Genomic DNA, 22,179 nt, shown 5'->3' on the forward strand with positions numbered 1-22,179 from the left:
AAAGTAAGTATCACAGAATGTTTTTTTTGTTTTTGTTCCCCCATCCTCCATAGTCCTATCATATAAGAATTAATCTCGTTTCATAGGAAACTGAGTATGTAATTTGTCTAAGGCCATAAAAAACATTAGATAATATTGGAGCCAGAATTTGAACTCACATTTCTGGCAGCAAGTCCAGAATTCTTTCTAAACCGTTTCTAAACAGTTTCAAAGATGAGAGGAAATTTTACTTTTCAATGTTAAAATAAATTTAACAGAGTGTTTTTATTAGTAGTCAACATTTTGGAAGAAAGAAACTTTATAACAAGGCATTTCCCCTACACAGACTTAGTGACATACATTTAAATTATTCAGGCAAATATTTCAGAATTCATATAAAATTTCACATAAAAATTTCTGGCATTACTGGTGGAAGACTGGGAAGATGAGGTCTTATTAAAGCTATTCTTCCTTATAAAAAGAACTAAACAAAACTCAGATAAATGTATATGGTTCTTGCTGCTGTTACCTGATGTGTATTAGCTTTGTTTGGTCTCTAGCATGTACAAGCATACATGGCAAATAAGATTAATGCTGTTTACCTCCCGTTACCAGTTTTCACGATATGTTTATGTTCAATCAGCCAACTGAAAATTAATGAACTAGTCTCAAGTTTACATTTCTCTATCCCAAGGTCACCATAAGTCTTTCCCCTTGATTAAAGCTAATGGGCAAACAAAAAAATACTTTGATTTTTACTTACAAAGGGATCAAAACTCTAATTAATCTACCTATTAAACTTTGGCAAAAGATTTTGGGGAAAGTGTAAGTTTAAGCATAATTTTTAGAGTTGCTCATTGTTAGTCAGCATTGAATCTTTATCAGTTCTCTTTCCAACTCAGTTTCTTTTGAAAATTAGTTATTTGTCACTATGATTGCCCTCTCGAGCTACTCCAAAGCAGGACAAAGTTAATGCAACAGCCGTGTTCACTGTTCTGTTTACTTCTTCTGGTGTTTTCCCAAGGGATGGATTGACTTCCATTATGTCTAATCCCGAGAGGAGCCCTATAACAAGAAGTAAAAATACATTTTGTAAAATGTCACGATTTTAAATTCAATCAGAAGTTGAGGGGACTAACCAAACATTTTGTTTATTTTTGTTTTTTTTTTTAATTTTTTATTTTTGTTTTTTTTAAATTTTGTTGAAAACAACAAAAATAGTTTGCCAAATTTTATATACTACTATAATCTGTAATAGTTAATATTCTTAAAAGTATCATACACAAGATGTTTGATATTTTCTTAATATACTGAAGATTTTTTTCAAGATTTCAGAAGATTATATTTTCTTATATTTATATTTTCTGTTTTCTTAGATATTGGACATACCTGTTTTATAGATTTCTTCTGTAATATAGATACCTTCTCTGTAAGTCAGGCCTCCAGGGACAGGAGTGCCAGTAGCTGGTGTGAAAGATGGATCCAACCCATCCACATCATAACTCAGATGAATTGGCCTTTTTTTCCTTTAAGTGGAAGGGGAAAAGCATTGAAAAATGTTAACATTTAGTAGATAAGAACTGTATCTATTAGCCCAATACAGTTCAGAAGCTTTATCTGATCAGAAGTTATTTTCTTTAAAAGATTTTCTATATTCTTATTTATTTAATAATCCAGTTTTTATTAATAACAGCATAATTAATAGTGTATATGTATGACAAAACCAAAAAGTGTCTTACCTTCCTATTAAGTAACTTAGTGTTTCTTCCATTACTTTGCCAATTCCAAACTTATCTACTTCAGTCATTGAAAAAAATTTAATACCTAGATCTTTAAGGATGCGACTGTGAAAAGAAAAGATATAATTGACTTGGTCAGTAGAGAGACTCATGATGAGCACAAGTGGGCCAATTAAGATGCGTTTAGGAGCAATGGCATTAAAGTATCTTATCAGAGATGAGAAAAAAAAATGGATTAGTCATTCAGCAAAAGTGAGGAATAATTCAATGACTAGTCTGTATTCCACTGTTATTTCATAAAATGGAAAATAGTGAGTAAAACATGGAGTTCTATTTAAAATTTACAGGTAATGGACCTGTCACATGGAATGAGAAGACTGCACCACTAGAGGGAGCACATAGAATAAGATTTCAGATCCCATCACAGTATTTCAGAAGCATTTCTATTTTAAAAGCTGAATAAAAGCTAATCTGTTTTGTTTTTTTCTTTAAATAGGATAACTTAAGAGTACTTCCACCTTCACCTAGTTTTTTGTTTCTTTTTAAGTTCCATGCAATTAAAAACATGAAGCATTTATAGCCTATGAACTGTGTATCTGCCTAAATTTGGATTATGAAATTATCTGTAAAGAAAACTAAAATAATAGATCTGAGAAATAAATACACTTACTGTTCACCAGGATCCACATCTCTCAATCCAATATATACAATGTCCTTAGCTGATAAGCAGGGTGTTACCCAAGAGAATCCTGGGAGTTCCGGAATCTAAAAAAATGATGCTTCTATTTATTTTTATTATTCTTTCATAAACTTGTTTATTGTTATAAATTCTACAGACAATATTACATTTAGAAAACAAAAATGCTAATGTATGGGTATACACACATACATACACATATATGCAAATATGTATGCTGGTCTTCACAATATTATGTGAAAAATATCTCTAATTCTTTCATGAAAGGAATTCCAAGAAAGAAGTTTTAATTGGAATTAGAAATAAAGACCTAAATCCATATGTAATTTCATCCCATATATAAATAAGTGTCTTAACAAGGAATTATTCCTTTTAGGAATAACATTTTCCAGGACTTAATACACTTGGTCTTAAAGCTACATTAACTTAAACCTGCATACATCTAATTCAAGTGGACCATCTGAGACAGATTTTATGAAATAGGCCCGAGCATTTAGGATGCATCTGGGGCTTGATGCATTAAAACTCGCAACCAACTGGCTTAAACTTTGGGAGTGGAATGCAGGCAAAGCATTTATTATGTGCAAAGCACTGTACTAAGCACTTCATAAATATTTTACTTGTTCCTCACCCTGGGAAATGGGTGCTATTTTTACAGCCATTTTGCCAATAAGGAAACTGAGCAACAGGTTAAATAATTTATCCAGAGTTATGCAGCTAATAGTGCCAGAACAGTTTTCATCTCATGTCTTCCTCACTGTAGGCCCACCACTATGCCACCCAACTACCTTGTAAAAATCATGATAGTTGAGAACCCTTCTAAAAGCAAAATGGTACAAGGACAGTAGTTTTCCCTCCTGTCCAAGTTTCAAAAAACTAATTCAGATGACAGAATTACAACACATTTCTTTACCTTTCCCTTTAGTTCCTTCATAAGGAAAGACACAGGCTGTCCATGTAAATTGCCACTTGTGGTTGTCAAAGGAGTGTTGATATCACTGTGTGCATCTACCCAAATGACGCAGAGATCTGGATGAACCTTAGCATGGCCAGAGATAGATCCAATTGCCAAACTTTGGAAACAAAAAAGTTGTGTAAGCAGAGAGATTACACCATCTTTACATAGTGAGTGACATATTTACTTTTTAAAAGCCCCTGTTCATTTTGCCTTTGACCATCACAATGACTGGGGGCAGGGAGGAAGGCAGGGAGAGAAGTAGTATCCAATGGGTCATTCCAACAGACAAGATACATAAAAAAAAAAAACAGTTATAATTGTGTGGCACAATGTCTCTTATCCATGATACTTATTGATAAATAGTAATTACTTGTGTTGATGTTGATCCTAAAGTTATTTTATTTTATAAAAACAGTTTTTTGTCTTAATCCTGTTCATATATAGTAGTAGCTAAAATCCAGCAAAATTATAGGAAGGAAAATGTGTTTGTAAGAATATCAGCCACACAAACTATTCAGTGACCATTTTATTCTCAATTAACTCTTTGATTATTGTAGAATCCCATCCTGCTCTGCTTAATAAATATTACAGTCCCTAAGTGGCTTACCTAAGGGTGAATCTTTCTTTGCTACCAGTATTATGAGACTTGCACATCTAAATAGCTTTTAGTTTGACTCACATTTTCTGATTCCTTCTAAATGCTAAGTAATTTAACTTTTGAAATATAAGAGAGAAGGTTCTGGGTATCCAGAAGACTCCACATAGCATTACCTCTTGTCCTATTCCATTTGAAAATTCCATGCTTAATTTTTATTTCCTCCTCCCCCAACTGAATGGATAACTATAGCTATGTTCATATGATTGGTGTAATCATTGGTCCCTCTGACATTATCAGTCTCTCTAACATCCATCTATCTCAGTTGTCTTAGGACGTTTGCAAGGATGGAAGCAGGAGTTATAAAGAAAAGGGATCTGATTAAATATAGAAGACCCAAGTACACTTTTCTCTTATTGTAATTCAATTCTAATTCAGCAAAAGAGAGACTGGGTATAACAGTGGAAAGGGCACCAGAATCTGAAGATGTGGACTTAAATCCTAATACTATTGTTTACTACCAGCATGACCTTCGGCAAACCTTTGCCTTAATATTTGAGGCCTCAATAATCTCATTTGTAAAACGAGGAAATTAAATAAGAAAACCTCTAAGTTACATCCCACTTGTCCTGTAATTTCAAATAGGAATTTAGAGCAGGAAAAAGTGGTCATTCCAAGTTAGATTTGAAGTTAGAGCATCTATTACCCAACTAGTAACAATTTTATCTGAAACAATTATCTCTCCCACTTCTAAATCCTATGATTAAAATCCTGACTACCACTTCTCCAAAGGAGTTTAGAAAAGCTAGCTTAGGCTTGACTTTTTGTTTAAATAACTTAAACAAATGATAAGTTATCTGAGGTCAGTTTTGAACTCAGAAAGACAAGTCTTCCTGACTTCAGGCCCAGTGCTCTTTCTACTGCACCACCTAGCTACCCTGGCACTTAGTTGTTGCTATATAAATATTTATTTCCTGATGGTTTCTACTTAATATTAATTACTCAGCTTCTCTTGACAGCATGTTGATAGTTCAAAAAGCACATGAATTGAAGTCAAGATATATAATGTCTAGTTCCAACACCTAAGAGCTATGAGACAATGAGCAAACCATTTCAATCTCCCACACTGTTTCCTCATCATAAAAAGGGAATGATACCAAAATGACCTACTTGACAGAGTTGTGAGGACAACAACCTTGAAGAGCTATTCACATGTGATATGGTCTTTCTTAGAATAATTTAGTCAGAAGTACTTAAGTCAGTAACAATTAAAAAGTGAGACCTGTGATCCCCGCCAAGTACCAAACTGGTTCTCCCATTCTTCTTTACTTCTGTGACTACTTCAGCCAGCTGCTCATTAGCTTTACCCACAGTCCTTGGATTCTTCACAATTTGAAAGGGGGTATCATTGGTCACATCAGCAAAAGACAAGTTCCCATAATCTTTCACGTCACACCCTGCAATGGAAACAAAACACACACACACACACACACACACACTAGGTTACCCTCAACCACTCTAGACCTAGATTCCTTAAAATGTATTATATAAGGCCACTGAACTGGATTTTTTCTGAAACAATAATATCTGGTTCTGTTTTATTATCCTATGAGAAAATATCACTTCCTTCTGTAAGTTGCTATTATTTTTATCTTTGTCCCCTATTCCCCCAAATATGAATGACTTAGAGAGCTAAAGTCTTGATCTGATGCCTCAACGTGGAATTAGGATGACTTTGGTTCTTGAAGAATAGGTCATTGGAGCACAAAATCTGACAGGTACTCAGACATAGAGAAACTGAGTTTGGGCCCAAAGATCCTGTTCAAAGATAACTTTTTTCAATGATGCAAGATAAGGGAAATGGAAGTGAATAGACATTCATATTAGTACAGTTCCTGGAACATGGTGGATACTATATCATCTTATTTGACTTTTGCAACAATTCTTATGAGGTAGGTGATATTGTTGCCCATATTTTATATAACTGAGGAAGCAAACAAGCAGAGATTAAGCAAATTGTCAGGAAATACAAAGTAAATGTCTCAAGCTAGATTTAAACTTATTCATCTTAAATTCAGTGTTATATCCACTGTGCCACCTCCTACCTAATACAAGATATTAGGATTAAATGGCTTTCTTCTCAATGCCATTCTAGCTAAATTCTGAGTTGTTCCTTTAAAGATTGGTGTCCAGAGATTAGTAGGAGGGCAGAAGAGATTGGGGAAGAAAGGAGATGGCCACAGCAATTCATAAAATTATTATGTAGAAAGTTTGTTTCAGTGAAATACTCCAACTGATTAAAAGCCATAGAAATGTTGATGTTCTAAAGAAGTTCATAGAATGTTGTTATGGGCCAGAACTCTATACTTGAAACAAGGATTCTTACAAGGTGTTAACTCAGAGGAATTGATAATATAGTGGTTATCTAGTTTAGCATGGTGATTAATAGTTCTTTAGTTCAGTACATGTACTTAGTACTTAATATAGTTCTACAAGATTCATACCTATGATAATGTAATTATAATATATTAGCTGGGACAAATTCAGCCAGAGACATTCCATCTTTGGTCAAGCTTCTGGTGCTCTCCTGAGAAACTGGTTCGATTTGGGAACAAACTCTGAAGGTGCTCAGATACAGACTCAGAGAAGACAGAAGACTGGAGGCTGGAGCACAAGCATTGGGACTGAGACAGACTTCAAGACAGAGACCGTGGTGGGGGTCCTCCTGCCTTCCCCACAGAAACCAAGATCATTCTGGAGGACCTCCAGAAAGCTAGCCCAGGCCCCTTTGAGTCTGTCCCTGAGCCCTCTCTGAGTCTGTCTCTAGCTGAGTTTGTCCCAATTTATGAGAAGTATACTGAGTATAAGCCAATTATTTGATTAATTTAATCATACTGAACTAGAGAACTATTAATCACCATGCTAAACTAGATAACCATGGTCTTATCAATTCCATTGACTTATGAGAATCCTTGTTTCAAGTATAGAGTTCTGGCCCATTACAGAATGTGATTAAATAAAGACCATAACAAACCAGATTTGTTTCTTTGAGGGAGTAATTTGAAATTAAACTACATCACACACAGAGGAGACAATTGCTTTCCCCACCTTATTGAGGCCCAAGAATGAGGATAGATTTGACCATTTGATCTAAACTCTAGATTCTAGAGATTGGTGCCATGAACTAAAAACTGTTTCTGGTACAGTATCCCTGGGGACACAATTAATGCATATTAACATATTAACAAAGAAAAAATGCTCAGGAGAAGTGCTATTAAAATATATATATCTATATATAGATATATATATATATCAGTTATATGTATGAGCAGAAAAAATAGTTAATCATGTAGTGAGAGTGAGGGATGGCTTCTGAAAAGCACAAGTTATATTGGTTCCTATATAATCTCAGAATTTTACACTATAATATTGTAGCTCTATATGATACAGTGAAGTGTCTAGATTTATAAACATATTACTGCCATTAAAAAAAAGTTATCTAAGAGGAAGCTTAAGATAATAGTAGTATTGTCCTTAGGCTTGATTCTCTCAGATCTAAATGAAAAAAAAAAAAAAAAAAAAATCTTCCTGCTTATTCCCAATCTTCACCCTGATTAGAGGGGTTTATGGGGCAGCTCAATGACACAATGTATACAGTGTCAGGTTTGGAGTCAGAAGACCTGAATGCAAATGTGGTCTCAGAAACTTCCCAGGTGTGTGATCCTGGGCAAGTCACTAAACCTTATTTGCCTCAATTTCTTCATCTGTAAAATGAACTAAAGGAGGAAATGGCAAACCAGTTCAGTACCTTTGTCAAGAAAACTCCAAATAGGATCATGAAAAGTTGGACAAAATTGAAACAACTAACAACAAAAAGCGGGTTTATTCAAAGAGGACATCAGAAAATGCCATGACCACAGCTAGCCTTTTTATCTCCACCCAAGTCGATCTTGGATAAATGGCCAATTTCAGGAATTCATTTCCTGATTGTGGACTTCATCCTTATAGGATTCATTTATTCACAAAGTACTTATTAAATACTTCTGTCTCCTACCCATTTCATATTTCCTTTTCAAATTGTGGACAGTCTCTGAAGCTCTATGCTTTTCTATTTGGAGAAAGAAAATGTCAGATCTACCCTGAATTTTCCACCATGCATTGATCTGAACTTGGTATTCACAGAGGAGATTAAATCAGAATGATCTCAGTCTTGTGATAAAAGTTACCTAGTTCTTGAAGTCTTTCAACTAGACCAGCCTTTCTCAGCACTGCAGGGCCTTCTTCCACCCCTCCTCGAGGCTAAGGATTAAAAAGTAAAAACAACAAATAATTGATTCAGATATTAATTATTTATCTCAGTCTGAAAAGAAATGAATGTCTCCTGTTATATATGATTTTTTTTTGAAATATTTGAATAGAAAGGGCTATGTAGATTCTGATTATTATTGGTTATACATAATAGAGGTTTGCCTCCTTCAATGATATAATAAACTCCTTGAAGCTAAGAATTGTTTTTGCCTTTCTTTGTATCCCTAGTATTTAGCATAATACTTGGCACATAGTAGGAGCTTAATAACTACATGTTAGCATAACTTGACTTGCCCGATTAATCAGGTAACTAAGGTGGAACACTTGTTTAAAAATATGTAAACTAAAACACATAGGATTACAAAGGATCCAGTTTTTTCAGCATAGATATTATGCCCTATTTGGCATATCAAGATTTCTTTCTACACTCACTAATTATGAGAATGTGATCAGAACAGACATTTTTATCTTTATGTATTAAGGAAATGGTTCTTTTTTTTTATACTATGTAAGATTTTTTGGAGATTGAATAGTGAAAAAATTTCTGTGTAGATTGGATACAAAATACAATTCAGCAGATAATTAGGTGAAGCTAAAATAGATATAGGGAGGCAGGGAAGTAAATTCTGTAGGAATCCCTTCAAGCTGTCAAAATAAAAAGTCATGAAAGGTAACACAAGCACACTGAATTACTTACCTAAATGTTCCTTTAGGTTTGGAATGCTAAGAAATGAACCAAAGAGCAAATCTACTTTGTCCACAAGAGGGTCCTCTTTTTCTGCTTTAAGATGCAGAACTGAAGTGTGTTGTTTCTCAGACCCATAAGAAAGTCAATCTCTTGCATACACATTTATGTGATGAAATGAATTATAGCTTCTTATCCTTATCCCTAAAGATTCATGGAAGATACTACTACTAAATCTTTCTAGATCAAGGGTCCTTAACCTATTTACCACTTGGTTTGATAAAACTTATGAATTCCCATTCAGATGTTTTTCCTTTCAGAAAAGTATATTCCACCTCTAGCTACCTTTCAGATTCTGATGTTTTAAAATTCTTCTTTTTTTTTTTTTTTTTTTGGTTGGGGCAATTGGGGTTAAGTGACTTGCCCAGAGTCACACAGCTAGGAAGCATTCAAGTGTCTGAAGCCATATTTGAACTCAGGTCCTCCTGACTTCAGGGCTGGTGCTTTATCCACTGCACCACCTAGCTGCCCCAAAATTGTTAAGATAAAACACACAGGATTACAAAGGAATCAAATGAAAAGCAATTGTCACAATGTTATTTTTAAACAAATTTAATGGGCCTAATTTAAGAAGCTAAGAAGTCCTATTTTATATCTTGTTTTTCCAAATCATACCTTTATACCTGTGCAGTTTGTTGTTAGTAGCTTTTGCTTATACAAAACCAGTTCTTGATTATAGTGATCAACAGATCATCCAACCAGCAATTATTGAATATATCTTATGTAGCACTGTGTTAGGTACTAGGAATATAAAGACAAAGACAAAAACTGCCCTTGCTCTCAAGGAGTTTAATTATGAAATATGTAGAAAATAGAGTCAATTGGCAGGCCAGCCCTCCTCTGTGGTAATCCAGATTCATCCTTAATGAATCATTTCAATAGCAAAATCCATTCCTAAAACAAACCAGACTAGTTCAAATTGCAGGTGGCAACCTAGTCATAAATCAAACTCAACATGTCCTCAACACTTAAATCCTTTCCACTTAGCTCCCTTCTTTCATTATTTTTTTTCCTGCTTCCTGTTTTTTGTCCTGTAGATTATAATAATATTGAAGGCCAAAACTATTTCACATTTGTTTTTGTAATCCCAGGACCTTTCCCTGTGTCTTACACATAATAGAAACTTAATTAAAAATTTGCTAAATTTAATCTAATAATTTTGTCTCTTCTTTCTCCTTCCTACTGTTCACTGCTTCCCATCTAGGATCAATCTTCATTCTTCCTCCCTTAGGCAAAGACTGATTATGAAAGGAGCAGAAAAACAAAGTGGAGAGATAGTTTATTTTTTTTTCCTCCCACCATCTCACTTGAGTAAAGCCTAAATGTAAAGAAAAGAGGGGAAGAAAACTGGTACCAGAGGCAGGAAAAGGAATTGATTTCCTTTAATTTATTGTGACTATTGTGTAATTTATTCTTTCCCCTGCATCAGTTCAAAAATCTTCTCAAGATTCTCTGAAGTTTTCATACATGGCATTTCTTATGGTACAATAATATTCTATTTTATTCAAATACAACAGTGATTTATATAGTACAGTGTGTTACAAGGGAAGGTTCTTAAGGAGCAAGAGGAATCATTAGGAAATGACATCGTTGCTGTGGGTTTTTTTTTTAAACATCAGATTTTTTTTTCAATAGGGCATACCAACAAATAAACAAAAAAAAATCATAGCAATTTATCTAGCCATAAATTCCTACTGCCTTCTCACCTAGTACTTTCTCCTTAGGTCTCTCAAATCACTTGTAAGTACTATCTAAAAAAGTCCTTCACCCCTAATTATTCAGTGTAATAGTGAAGAAACAGGGGAGCGATTTGCTCAATATCTGTCCCCATTAGTGGAGCAATCTACTCTCCATATGATGAACAGAGTTAAGGTGTTGTTATTCAGTCAAATCAGACATCTAATTCTTTATGATCTCATTTAGAATAAAGACACTGGAATGGCTTGGCATTTCCTTCTCTAACTTATTTTACAGATGAGGAACTGAGGCAAATAGGATAAAGTGACTTGCCCAGCTTGCTGGTATCTGAGGCTAACTTTTGAACTCTGGAAGTTGAGTCTTTTTACCTGCAGGCCCAGCTCTCCATGTACCACCTAGTTGCCCAGATTGGAGAAATCCTTCCTTGGCTCTGGGAAAACCAGGTGAAACAATGTTATAGGAGCAGTGACTTATTTAAGAAGAGTGTCACAGGGGCAACTAGGCAGAGCAGTGGATAGAGCACCAGCTCTGAAGTCAGGAAGACCTGAATTCAAATGTGACTCAGATATTTAATACTTCCTAGCTGTGTGACCTTGGACAAGCCACTTAACCCCAATTGCCACAGCAAAAAAAAAAAAAAAAAAAAAAAAAAAAAAGGCATCACAATTGGATAACTGGTCCAATGCTTTATTTATTTATTTATTTATTTTGACAAGCAGGGTTTGTGGATTTTATGACAAGGTTTATCTATGTTGACAGGATTACAAAATAGCATAGTTTAGTGTAGCATTTTGTGGGTCATCCCTTTCAATAAAAGAAAAGAAGCTTTTAAAAATCATTAAGTTTTATGTGTATCTTAAACTATTTATTTATTAGGCTTTTATTGTGATCAAAACACCATGGCTGCTGAAGATGCAAAGACAAACTCTAACCTTGAGGAATTTGCATACCACTATGAGGCCAAAACATGTGCAAAGGTAAATAAATTTCAGGTAATTTAAGGACAAAAAATTAACCATGGGACAGTTTAAGTTTTTTTAGAGTTGGTGACATCAGAACCATGCCTTGAAGAGAAGCTGCAGGATATAAATTTGTTCTGAGTATCAAAAGCAGAAATCCCAAAGCTTAGAAGCCAACCCTAAAGTAAAATTTTTTAAACAGCAAAAGCACCCTTTACGCTTTCCTTGGCCAGAGACAAGCAATGTTCTTGTAACCGAATTTATGTTTACTTCAAGAAAGTTGTGGATACCCAATATCAATTTATCAAACGTCTACTCTAGTTTGTTCAATTTGAGAGAAAGCTACTGTTTTGCTCATAAGTATATCTTTCTCCTCTTCCACACCTCCTCTCCCAAACTCTACCCTATTACTGGTTAGAAGTCAAACAGAAAAGTTAATCAATAGCGATTTATTTGTTGGCTAAACATATGGGGGTGAATGAGACCAATTTCAGAGCTGATGATCGCTCTCTGGAAGCATCTGAATCTGTTCTGAGCATCTCACTGCCAAATTAGAACAAGGTACTCAGACTCTTCTCCCAACAAAAGCACTGGTGGATAATGATAATATTGATTTAATGGGAGGTAAGCATTTAGCATCACTACTATAGGTGGTGTGTACATAGCAAGGGAATGATCTCATATAGTAATATGCACCAGGCTTGAGACACAGGAGACAAATTCATATAGTAGGCATTGAATTCAGAACAGCAATTATTCTGATATTTTTATTCTGACAATCATCATCATAAGACAAGCTCCTATAAAACCAGGTTGGCCCTAATTGCCATTCCAACTTGTTTCACCAACAGCTACCCTAAACTAGATCTCATTCTTTCTTGTTTTGGTCTTAATATGCACAAAATAGCATGTAGTGCTGGTTTCTTATATTATGAGGTTATTTGATTCAAATATGGTATGATTAGAAGGAGCAGTGGATTTGAAGCCAAAGGAACTTAGTTCAAATCACTCCTCTTTATATACTTACTTATGAGACATTGGGCAAGTCATTTCATTTTCTCATTGCCTCAGTTTCTTCATCCATAAAATAGGAGAAGAGATGGAGTAGATGATCTTTAAAGTCCCTTGAAACATTTTGTCCTCTCCCTACTAAACCGTAAGTATCTCTCTCAAATTCTACATCAAAGCCTTGGTTCAAAATACTATAAGAATTTAATCACAAGCATTTTGTGCTAACAATTATATAGTACTTTAAAGTTTGTGAAGCACTTACCTTTGAACCCTACCTCCAAATAAAATCCCAACTCTTTACGATATAAAAATATTACAGGTTTCATTAAAAATGAGGAAACTGAAGTTGAGACGTTAGGTGATTTGCCAGGGCTCACCAGGCTTGTAAGCATAAGAAGTAAGATTCAAACACAAACTTGCCTGACTCTAAGCAATACATCAACAATATGAATCTGTATTTCTTTGGATTCTGTCATTCTCTGAGCATGCAATAAGAACTGATCTTCAAGCATCAATCTAAGGCCTTCAAGGCATTTTATTAGGCAAATATTTGGAGATATACAAAAGATCCATTTATCTCTTTTTTCTTAGATCCTCCTTTTTAAGATAAGACCCCACTTGATACCCAGCCTATTTAGCACAGGTTCAAAGAAACTGCTTAGGATGAGGAGGGATAGGGCACATGACCAGAAACTGAAGCTGGGAGGGGGATAAAAAGGACAAATTCCAGGGATGCTATAAACCACTCCCAGGAATTAGGGTTGGGAGAAAAACAGAAAAACTTGTAGAACTTGAATGTGCTCAGAAGTATTTTAACTATGAATACATTACAGGTTGTCCACTTACTTAATCCATTTTGTATAAAAACAGTATAAGATAGAGAAGAATACAATTTAATTGAAAAACATACTTGTGAACAAGTCAAGAAATGTTAATGTACATTTAACAATGCTGCCAAAATGACCCCACTCAAGTAAGAGGTCAATTTATTCTCTTTAAATTGTTATCCTTTTATTTAATAATCTGTTTCCCCCTAAGTCTTTTCAGCAAAGAAAACTTCACTTTTGTCAATGCGAAGTTCTATATAAAGATGTACAACACCCCTCTTTATGACTAGATCACATAAACTCAAATGGGTTGATATTCCTTTCCAAAGAAAAGGACCAGATAATCTGTCACAACTTCAATTTCTTTCTTCCTGATAACTTGTCCTAAAAATGTAGTTAATTGACACCTATTATGCTTCATTTGGTTCTAATCCTTTCCCTAATTTCTTTTCATTTCTCATTCATTAGAACCAACCTACCTGGTTTAGACTTCTAATTTGGCAAGAATTACATAATCCCATTTTTTTTTTGCATAATCCCATTTATATCTCTTTATTGGTCATTCCCTCTTGGATCCATTTATGTTAGGGATGTCCCCTCTCCCTTCTTTCCTAACCAATTTGCTGATCTATCTCTTCATTAGATCAATCTACTTTTGCTAAACTGCACCCAGAGCACAGGAGAAAAATCTGTAAGGCCCATAACCTATCCATTAGTATTATTGCTAATCTGCATTTGCAGATCTGAAAATTAGTTAAATTACTGTCAATTAGTTTACTGAAGTCAAGGCATTATGGTAGATTTAGGACAATACAACCACCTCCTGGAGTCAAGTTAGCTGATTTTGTACTTCTATTTCCATCTTTTTAACTGTTCTATGAAACAGTCTAACAAAATTATGTCTTGTATTTTCATTGGAACAGTCTATACTTTTCCCAGTATGGTACTGTGTGGTAGGGAAATGGTAAGGGAACACCATTTAATAAAAAAAGCTGGAGAGAGCTCTAGAGAAAAGCAAAGTTTATTGTACATTCTCGCGAGAAGGGCGTCCCACTCTTCGAGTACACTATCGAAGAGAGGAAGCGCCTCCTGTGGGCAGGACAGCACCTTTAATCCCTAATGCAAAACGCCCCCTCCCACCACTGACCCTCATCCTCATTGGCTGAGAGTCTTACATTCTAAACGCGAGATCTACCCAAGAAATTGAACTTGACCAATAAGTACATAGTTGCCCATATTTGGATGAAATAGGGAGATTTCATCGGAGGGGAAGGCAATGCCCTTTGCTCGAACTTCAGAGTCCTTCAGGCCTACTCGAACTCTGAAGTAGGTGAAGCCTTACTCGATTTTCACAACTGTCTTGAAAGATCTCACCTCATCTCATTCAGTACAATGAAAGGAAAGCTGCAGGTAGAGTACCTGAGATAGAATCTTGATTCTATAATGACCAAGAGCAAATATTTCCATTCCACCTCAATCCCTTAGGCCTTAGTTTCTTTATCTTTAAAATGAAGAAGATAGAAAGTAGCTAAAATTCTCTACAATTCTAAATATATGATCTCAAAGAAGCCCTCCTGGTTCTGCAAAACAGTATGTTTTTCTATTTTGTAAATCTCCTTTGAAAAAATAAGGTTTTTTATTTAAAGAATGGAAATAATTGTGATTATCCATCCAAATACCTTTTTTTTTTTTTTTTTTTTTTTTTTTTTTTGGCTGAAGCAATTGGGGTTAAGTGACTTGTCCAGGATCACACAGCTAGAAAGTGTTAAGTGCCTGAGGCCACCAAATATTTTTTTTTTTAGCAGGAACAATTGCTTTCTGTACTTTATTATTTTAGCCAATGCTTCTTGCCTCTGAAAAATACAAGTTATAAGAGAGAATTCTAAACTTTAAAAAGTCCCTGAGAGCTAAAAAAAAATCATTGAAGCCCAAGGGAACGAACGAAGGATCCCTAGACATAAATTATATATGTATATATTTTTTAAATTGTTATTGATATTTTTTCATTTTATATTACCTTTATTTCTTAATACTTCTCTTCCTTCCCCTTCCCTCTCCTCTAAAAGCCATTCCTAATATAAAAATGTTTTTAAAAGATAGAAAAAAGGAAGGAAGGAAGAAAACAAAGAAAAAAAGGAAAAGAAAAAGTAAATCAGCAAAACTAATCAACACATCAGAATTGAATTCCCCCCTTTCGCTACTCCCTCCCCATCCTGCCCCGGTAAAAAAGGGAGAGGGAGGTGCATTTTTTCTTTTCCTCTTACCCAGCCAGAAATATCTTTTAAAAGGAAAGCTTCACATAAAAGCTTCTCTATTATTTTTTCTTTGTTCATTCTGCTTTTTCCTATCTTTTTCCCACTTTAATTAGTGATCTGTAACTCAGGTTTGTTTGTATAACACTTTTAAGCTAAGATAGAGTGTTTGGAGATTTTCATGTCTGTATTCTTGTTACCTAGTTGATACATTACTATGGGAGGCACTGAAGATCCCTGGGAGGGGTGAAAAGCTGCAGCACCATGTAATTAGTCAATATAAAGTGTTTTTTTCCTAATAGGTGCCTAACTAATAAACAGATATGCACCACAGTATAAGCCTTATAGTACAATATGTAAATATTATTGTTATTAAAATGAAAAGGAAAGGGCACAAGTTATTTAACCTTGCAGTATATTAGTTTTCTCATCTATAATAAAATGAGGAAGCTGTTCCATGTCTACGATTCAGTTACTGAATGGGATTAGAATAGAGCTTCAACCCGGCATATTATGCTACCATTGGCATTTTCTGAAAAGGATTTTATAATTTGATAAGAGATTCCATCTACATGAGAAATGAACAGTTAATCATTCTATGTCAATGTTCAATGTCAAAGATGAATAATTTATATTTGGGGGAAACCATAGTATGTATGAAGCAATTACTTTAAAATGATACAAATTAAGAGTTTTAAGGATGACTTATAAATTTATTTTTCTAGGCATTGATTGATTAAACATATCAAAGCCAACATTTCCCTAAATTAAAAAAAAAACATATTAATATGGAGAATGAATGTGCAAAGAGTTCATTTCAATTGAAATGAAATTACTTATTTTCAATTTTTATAATATCTCTTGCCTAAAAAGCAAGAGAGAGGTTCAAATACAAAAAACTTTGGAAAACATCAGAAGCAGCTAAGTTGGTCTGTGACCCAACTCCAACAATGTACCACAAAATTATGTGACTTTTGGATAATAATTCTGCAGGGTCACATAGCCAGAATATCAAAAGCACTAGATGAACTTGAAAGCTTAAAAATTTCCAACAAATTTCAAACTGTAGCAATACACTTAAAAGAGTGAGAATGAGAAACAGGGCCATTTATTCACCTGTCCTTTGGAGAAAGGAGCTCCGATGATCCCAACTGACTTTGGCTTGGAACTCATACTGTCCTGATTCTTCTCTTATCTATATTCCAAAGGGACAGACAGGTAGCTCTCCTCCCAGTGCCAGCTGTAGTTCTGAGTGACAGAGGGCACTTTAGGCTCCATTTATAATAGGGTTGACGTTGTTTACCTTTACGGTAATGAGAAAGAAACTCTCTCCGCCTCCTGAACAGAAGGATTTCACAAGTGTCAACAAAATTCCCCACTCCCAGCTAGTTGTCCTTGAGCTCACCATAGATGGGAATGAACATAATTATAAGAATCTAACAAATTCAAATCATCCTAATGCATTTCCACCCCCCCACACACTCTCGAAACGATTAGACATGTTTTCCCAAATAGATTCCCCCTCCCATAAGTTCAACATCAAAGAATCAGATGAATTAATTTAATACTCATCTATTAAGTACCTACTTAATCCTTCTTAAGTATTCGCTTAAGCAAGGTACTTAAAAAGACAAAAGACATTAACAAAACAATTGTTACCTTCAAAGTGTATACATTCTTCACGCCCTCCAATTAATAATACTTAGTAAATTGTGCTAGGGGCAAAGGAGAGATGCAGGCAAAGTGTTCTAGAAAATTTTGAAGATGAAGAGATTACTTTTAAATGGTGGGATCAAGGAAAGTGTCTCAAATGAAGTAACTCCCTGAGATGAGATTTGAAGGTAGAGGATTCTGAAAGGTAGAGACTGACTCATCAATCAATAATTATGTAAGTGCTTACTATAGGGTGGAGATATAAATACAAAGAATGAAAAAGAATAAAAATCTTACAGTGGGTTACTTTCTAATGGGGAAGATAACAATCATACATAAAAATGTGTATAACGTAAATGCTAGGTTGTTTGAAAAAAAGAGCACCAGCAGTTGGGAAAAGAGAAAGAGAAAGTGCATTCCAAGCTTCTAGGGACATGGGGATGTGGGTAGCACTCAATTTATATCAGTTGATTCAGAGATGGACATTGGACATAGCACCTCAGAATTGTGGAAAGAATAGCCCAGTTTCTACATAATAGAATGAACAGTACAGGAAGAGAAGCAAATTGAAATAAGTCTGGAAAGGTAAATTATGGGTAGATTATGAAAGGTCTTAGACATCAGATTAAGGAATTTTTATTTTATACTTTAGGCACTAGGGAACAACTGAAAATTTATGAATGAGATAATAATATTATTAAATATGGAATTAAGAAAAATTATTTTGGTTAACTGTAAAAAGTAAATTGGAAAAACAGATTAGGAGACCCTGTGGAAGCAGGTTCTGATATAATAGGGTAGTGACTTGCTGAAGAAGGCTGAAGAATTCAAAATGGAAAGTAAATTTTCTGCTACAAAATAAACATTCCACAATTTAGGAAGACTCTGGGGTTTAAATAGTTTAGTGGCTTATGAATGATCCTGGAGACAATGAACTTGCCCCTAGTAAACAGAGTACAATCATTATCCCTAGCGGCTTATCTGCATGATATTACAAAAAGGAATCTAGAAGGATAATACAGAATTGGCACTGATTACCCAACATAAAGGTAGAATATACCTTATGGAGAAAACTGACTTTGAAACCTAGATTTCTTCCATATCTCTTTAACAAGGGATGACAAACCTCTGCAGCTGAGGCATGTAGGAAGTGAAAGAGAAGTTTCTGCCAAGCCTGACAGGGTTGTTCTAATCGAAAGATCACAGTAGCATTGTGCCAAAAAGAGCAGTTGGAATTCTTAGAACCCTTCAATTTAACAGTAACTGAAGGTGGTATGAGACTGAAGTTGTCCAAGCCCAATGAAGCTAGCAGATAGATGAACAACAGAGAACACATCTTTAAAAAAAAAAAAAAAAAAAAATTTAGAGCAGAGTGGTCTGTTTCACCCAGACTGGAAATGGCAGTGGTCCATTTGTGTCGGGCTAGCATCAGTCTGATAGCCAAGTGACCTGTTTTTGCTGTTGTTGTACAATCATTTTAAACTTATGTCTTAACCTTTTTTGTGATCCCATTTGGGAGATACTAGGAGTGGTTTGCCATTTCCATTTCTAGCTCATTTGACAGATGAGGAAACTGAGGCAAAACAAGGTTAAAATGATTTGCCCAGAGTTACTGGTAAGTGCCTATGGTCAGATTTGAATTCAGGTTTTCCTGACTCCAAGTCCAGCACTCTATACACTGCACTACTCCACTTAACCCCAGCCACTTGTCCAGTTCAGCATCAATCAGACTTACCAGGAGCCAAAATCCAAGAGATCTGCTTAACCAAGCCCAGCGGCAGATTGGCCCAAATACAAGGGACTTTCACTTCCTTTCACTTTCTTCTTAATGTTTTATAATCTGATTCCTGATCAGACAATTCAAATGAAACTTCTTTCTCCAAAGTTAGTCTCAGTCCCCCAGACACTAATGCCCTCTTCTCTGACTTTATCCTTCTTGCATCATTTGAAATACTTACTTCCTATATATTTTCTCCTCTGGTTTTTCACGAGACTGCTTTATCCTGTTTTCCTACCTATATAATTGCTCTTTCACAGTTTCTTTTGCCAATTTATCATTTATGCCAAACCCATTAACTTGTGGGTGTTTCCTCAAGACTTTGGGTTTTCTTCTCTTTTCTCTCTATACTTTCATCAAATGACTGTCATATATTTATTTACCATCACTATGTAAATTACCTCCAAATCTACATGACCATTCCAAGTCTCCCCCTAAACTCCAGTGCAGCATACTAACTACCTGAGAGGCACTTTTCAACTAAATATCCTATAGGCACTTCACACTCAGTATGTCAAAAAAAAGTAGACCTTTTTCTTTGTTCCCTATCTCCTGAATTTCCCATCTACTCCCATATATATAACTCAGGGTAGTTATCTTTAATGTCTGATTCTCACTCAACTCAGGAAGGTGCAAAATCATTGCAAAATGATTTCCACATTTTCCAATGTTTCTGTAAAATTAGAAGCATTAGTATTATTAGCCTCATTTTATGGATACAAAACTGAGGCTCAAAGAAAACAACTTGCCCATGCTCATAAAGCTATGAGTGTTTTTATTCCCTGTCTAGTATATTTACACTAATACAGGCTATCCTAGAATTAATTTAATTTTGTGTTTTATCTGTAGGTACAAAGATAGTCATTTCATAACAAGAACTTTCAGGTGAGGAAACTCCCTCCAATGCATATCAATATCATCTCTGCTACTTTCAGACTTAAAATGGCCTAGCCTGGAACACTGAGTTTGTGATTAGTTCAGGATTACACAGACCCATCTATGTTAAAGGCAAAACTTGAACCCAGATGTTGGCATCAAGGACATTTCTGTATATTATTTACCACATGATCTTGATAGGGGTTGGGGTCCCTTTAATATTCCTTTCTAATTGCCCAACCCCCATAGCTGATCTTGATTCACAAATCCTGGTCAAAAGCACCCTTTTGAATATCCTGGCCCAGCCCCTACTATCTGCTCAGCTTCCCCCATCCCCCACCTGATCTGAGCTAACTGAAAAGATGGTCAAGAACTTGGGGTACTGCCCATCTCCTTTTAGGTATAAAAGAGCCAAGACTGGAGTTCTCTCTTTGCAGGAGCCCTTCTCCCCAACATATGGTATCCTTGGGCCATGTAAGGGTTCCTGTCTGCCCAGTGGCCACCTCTGGCCCTGGTGTCTTTCTAACTGAACTTTACTTCCAAATTCCTACAATAAACCTTTTATTTATCAATCTAGGTTTTCAGGCCTGTAAATTCATTTACAGGGGACACTGCGCCTCTTGGAATCTTTGCGCCGAGAAACGGGTTCCCCCTTTCCTTTCCCTCATCATTCTTATATATGGGAGCTACATAGTATTTTAAAAACATAATTAAATTACATTGATCTATTTTGTGATTTTTTTTCTTTTAAATTTATTTATTAAAAACTTAAGAAAATTGAAAAAGGAAAAAAGAACAGGAAAAAAAAAAACATTGCCATGTGCATAGTAGAACATAAGAGAAGATTCAAAATATGATACCATAGATTTACATTTTAAGAAAACCATATAATAAATAGTACCTGTTTTGGGGTTTATCAGAGAATTCTACTTTTTCTTTGTTTCCTTGTAGATTTTCTTTTGTTCTCTGTTGTGCACTTTTTTACTTTATCCTCTTTTCTCCCTTTCCTTCTTCTTACTTCTCTCCCAAAAGTACTAAAATTAAGCATGGATATATTAACATATAAATTCATGCACATACATATATATATATATACATATATATACACACAAAAAAAAATAAATGTCTATAATCATATACAATACTGTGTATAGCCATACTATATTTGTTTTTCCTCATTTTCTGTGAAGGTAGATACCATCTTCTTTTATAAATCCAAGTCTTTCCATATTTTTCTAAATCCACTAGCTCATTAATTCCTATACCACAACGATATTTCAAACTTAGACTATCTAGTTATTTTAAATAGTCTAAAACAATACAGGTTAGTATGGCTGATATATAGTGTACCTTTCCCATTTTTCTCTTTAACTTTGAGATCAATGATTGTGACTTCTGTTTTGTTTTTTTTTTCTCAAATAAATTCTACTCCTGATCATTATTGTGTTTGTGTATATCATTATTTCTTATTCCTGGTAAATGAATAGGGAGATACAATAATAATAGATTATAAAAGAACAAAGAAGGAATTATTTCTGACTTAGAAGATTAGGGAAGGCTTTATGAGGAGAGAGAGACATTGAGGTGGTCCCAGAAGGCTGGATAAAATATTGTCAAACTAGAATAGGGAGAAGGTAATAAAAGTGTTCTAAAGGGCAGCCATGTGGAGCAGGATCCTTTTGAAGATCATAGGAGTCTCCCACATTCTTCACCATATTCTGCTCTGATGACCGATGTATTTCCACAGGCTGTGAATGGGCAAAGTAAACCTTCTTTTATTTACTGTTCAATGACTTGTATTTCATTTCATGCCAACGTTGAACTTGAAGTAAGAGTGATAGTGTTAGAGCAATTCTAATAATATCCAAGTAAATTTTTGAAAAGGACTTTTTTTGAATACTTTCATACTTCCCTTTCCAGTAAGCTTTCCTAATGTTATTATCTCTCTTCCATCTTGTGAATCATTTCTACAAGGTATGATTTCATAATTGTCAACTACAGCGGCTGAATTAGCTTCTTCTATCTACATCATAAAAAGTTACTCTGGGAAGATGTTCAGTCTTCAAAGCCTAAAGGACTGAAACTCAAGTGGTGGAATTTCAGGC

At 34.9% G+C, this 22,179-nt stretch overlaps 1 protein-coding gene across 1 annotated transcript; it reads right to left on the minus strand.

Annotated features, from left to right (window-relative positions):
• Positions 1 to 245: 245 nt before the first annotated feature.
• On the minus strand, positions 246 to 18,615 carry ARG1 (arginase 1). Its single transcript, XM_074309821.1, has 9 exons — positions 18,482 to 18,615; positions 16,885 to 17,106; positions 8,195 to 8,267; positions 5,251 to 5,425; positions 3,329 to 3,488; positions 2,389 to 2,483; positions 1,719 to 1,823; positions 1,369 to 1,505; positions 246 to 1,044 (listed from the first exon to the last, which is right to left on the minus strand). The coding sequence occupies exons 2-9, from the start codon at positions 16,939 to 16,941 to the stop codon at positions 899 to 901; spliced, it is 948 nt and encodes a 315-aa protein (XP_074165922.1). The 5' UTR covers positions 16,942 to 17,106; positions 18,482 to 18,615; the 3' UTR covers positions 246 to 898.
• Positions 18,616 to 22,179: the final 3,564 nt, after the last annotated feature.

The sequence above is a fragment of the Sminthopsis crassicaudata genome, chromosome 4 (genome assembly GCF_048593235.1).
Source record: "Sminthopsis crassicaudata isolate SCR6 chromosome 4, ASM4859323v1, whole genome shotgun sequence".
Classification (NCBI taxonomy): domain Eukaryota; kingdom Metazoa; phylum Chordata; class Mammalia; order Dasyuromorphia; family Dasyuridae; genus Sminthopsis; species Sminthopsis crassicaudata.

Bases quoted from the DNA above. Each gene is read 5' to 3' on its own strand.
- ARG1 (XM_074309821.1), bottom strand. From the start codon at position 16,941: ATGAGTTCCAAGCCAAAGTCAGTTGGGATCATCGGAGCTCCTTTCTCC. The intron at 8,268-16,884 runs GTGAATAAATGG...TTTAATCCTTAG, and splicing joins CTCCTTTCTCCAAAGGACAG to CCTCGAGGAGGGGTGGAAGA. The intron at 1,824-2,388 runs GTAAGTGTATTT...TTCTTTTCACAG, and splicing joins GATGTGGATCCTGGTGAACA to TCGCATCCTTAAAGATCTAG.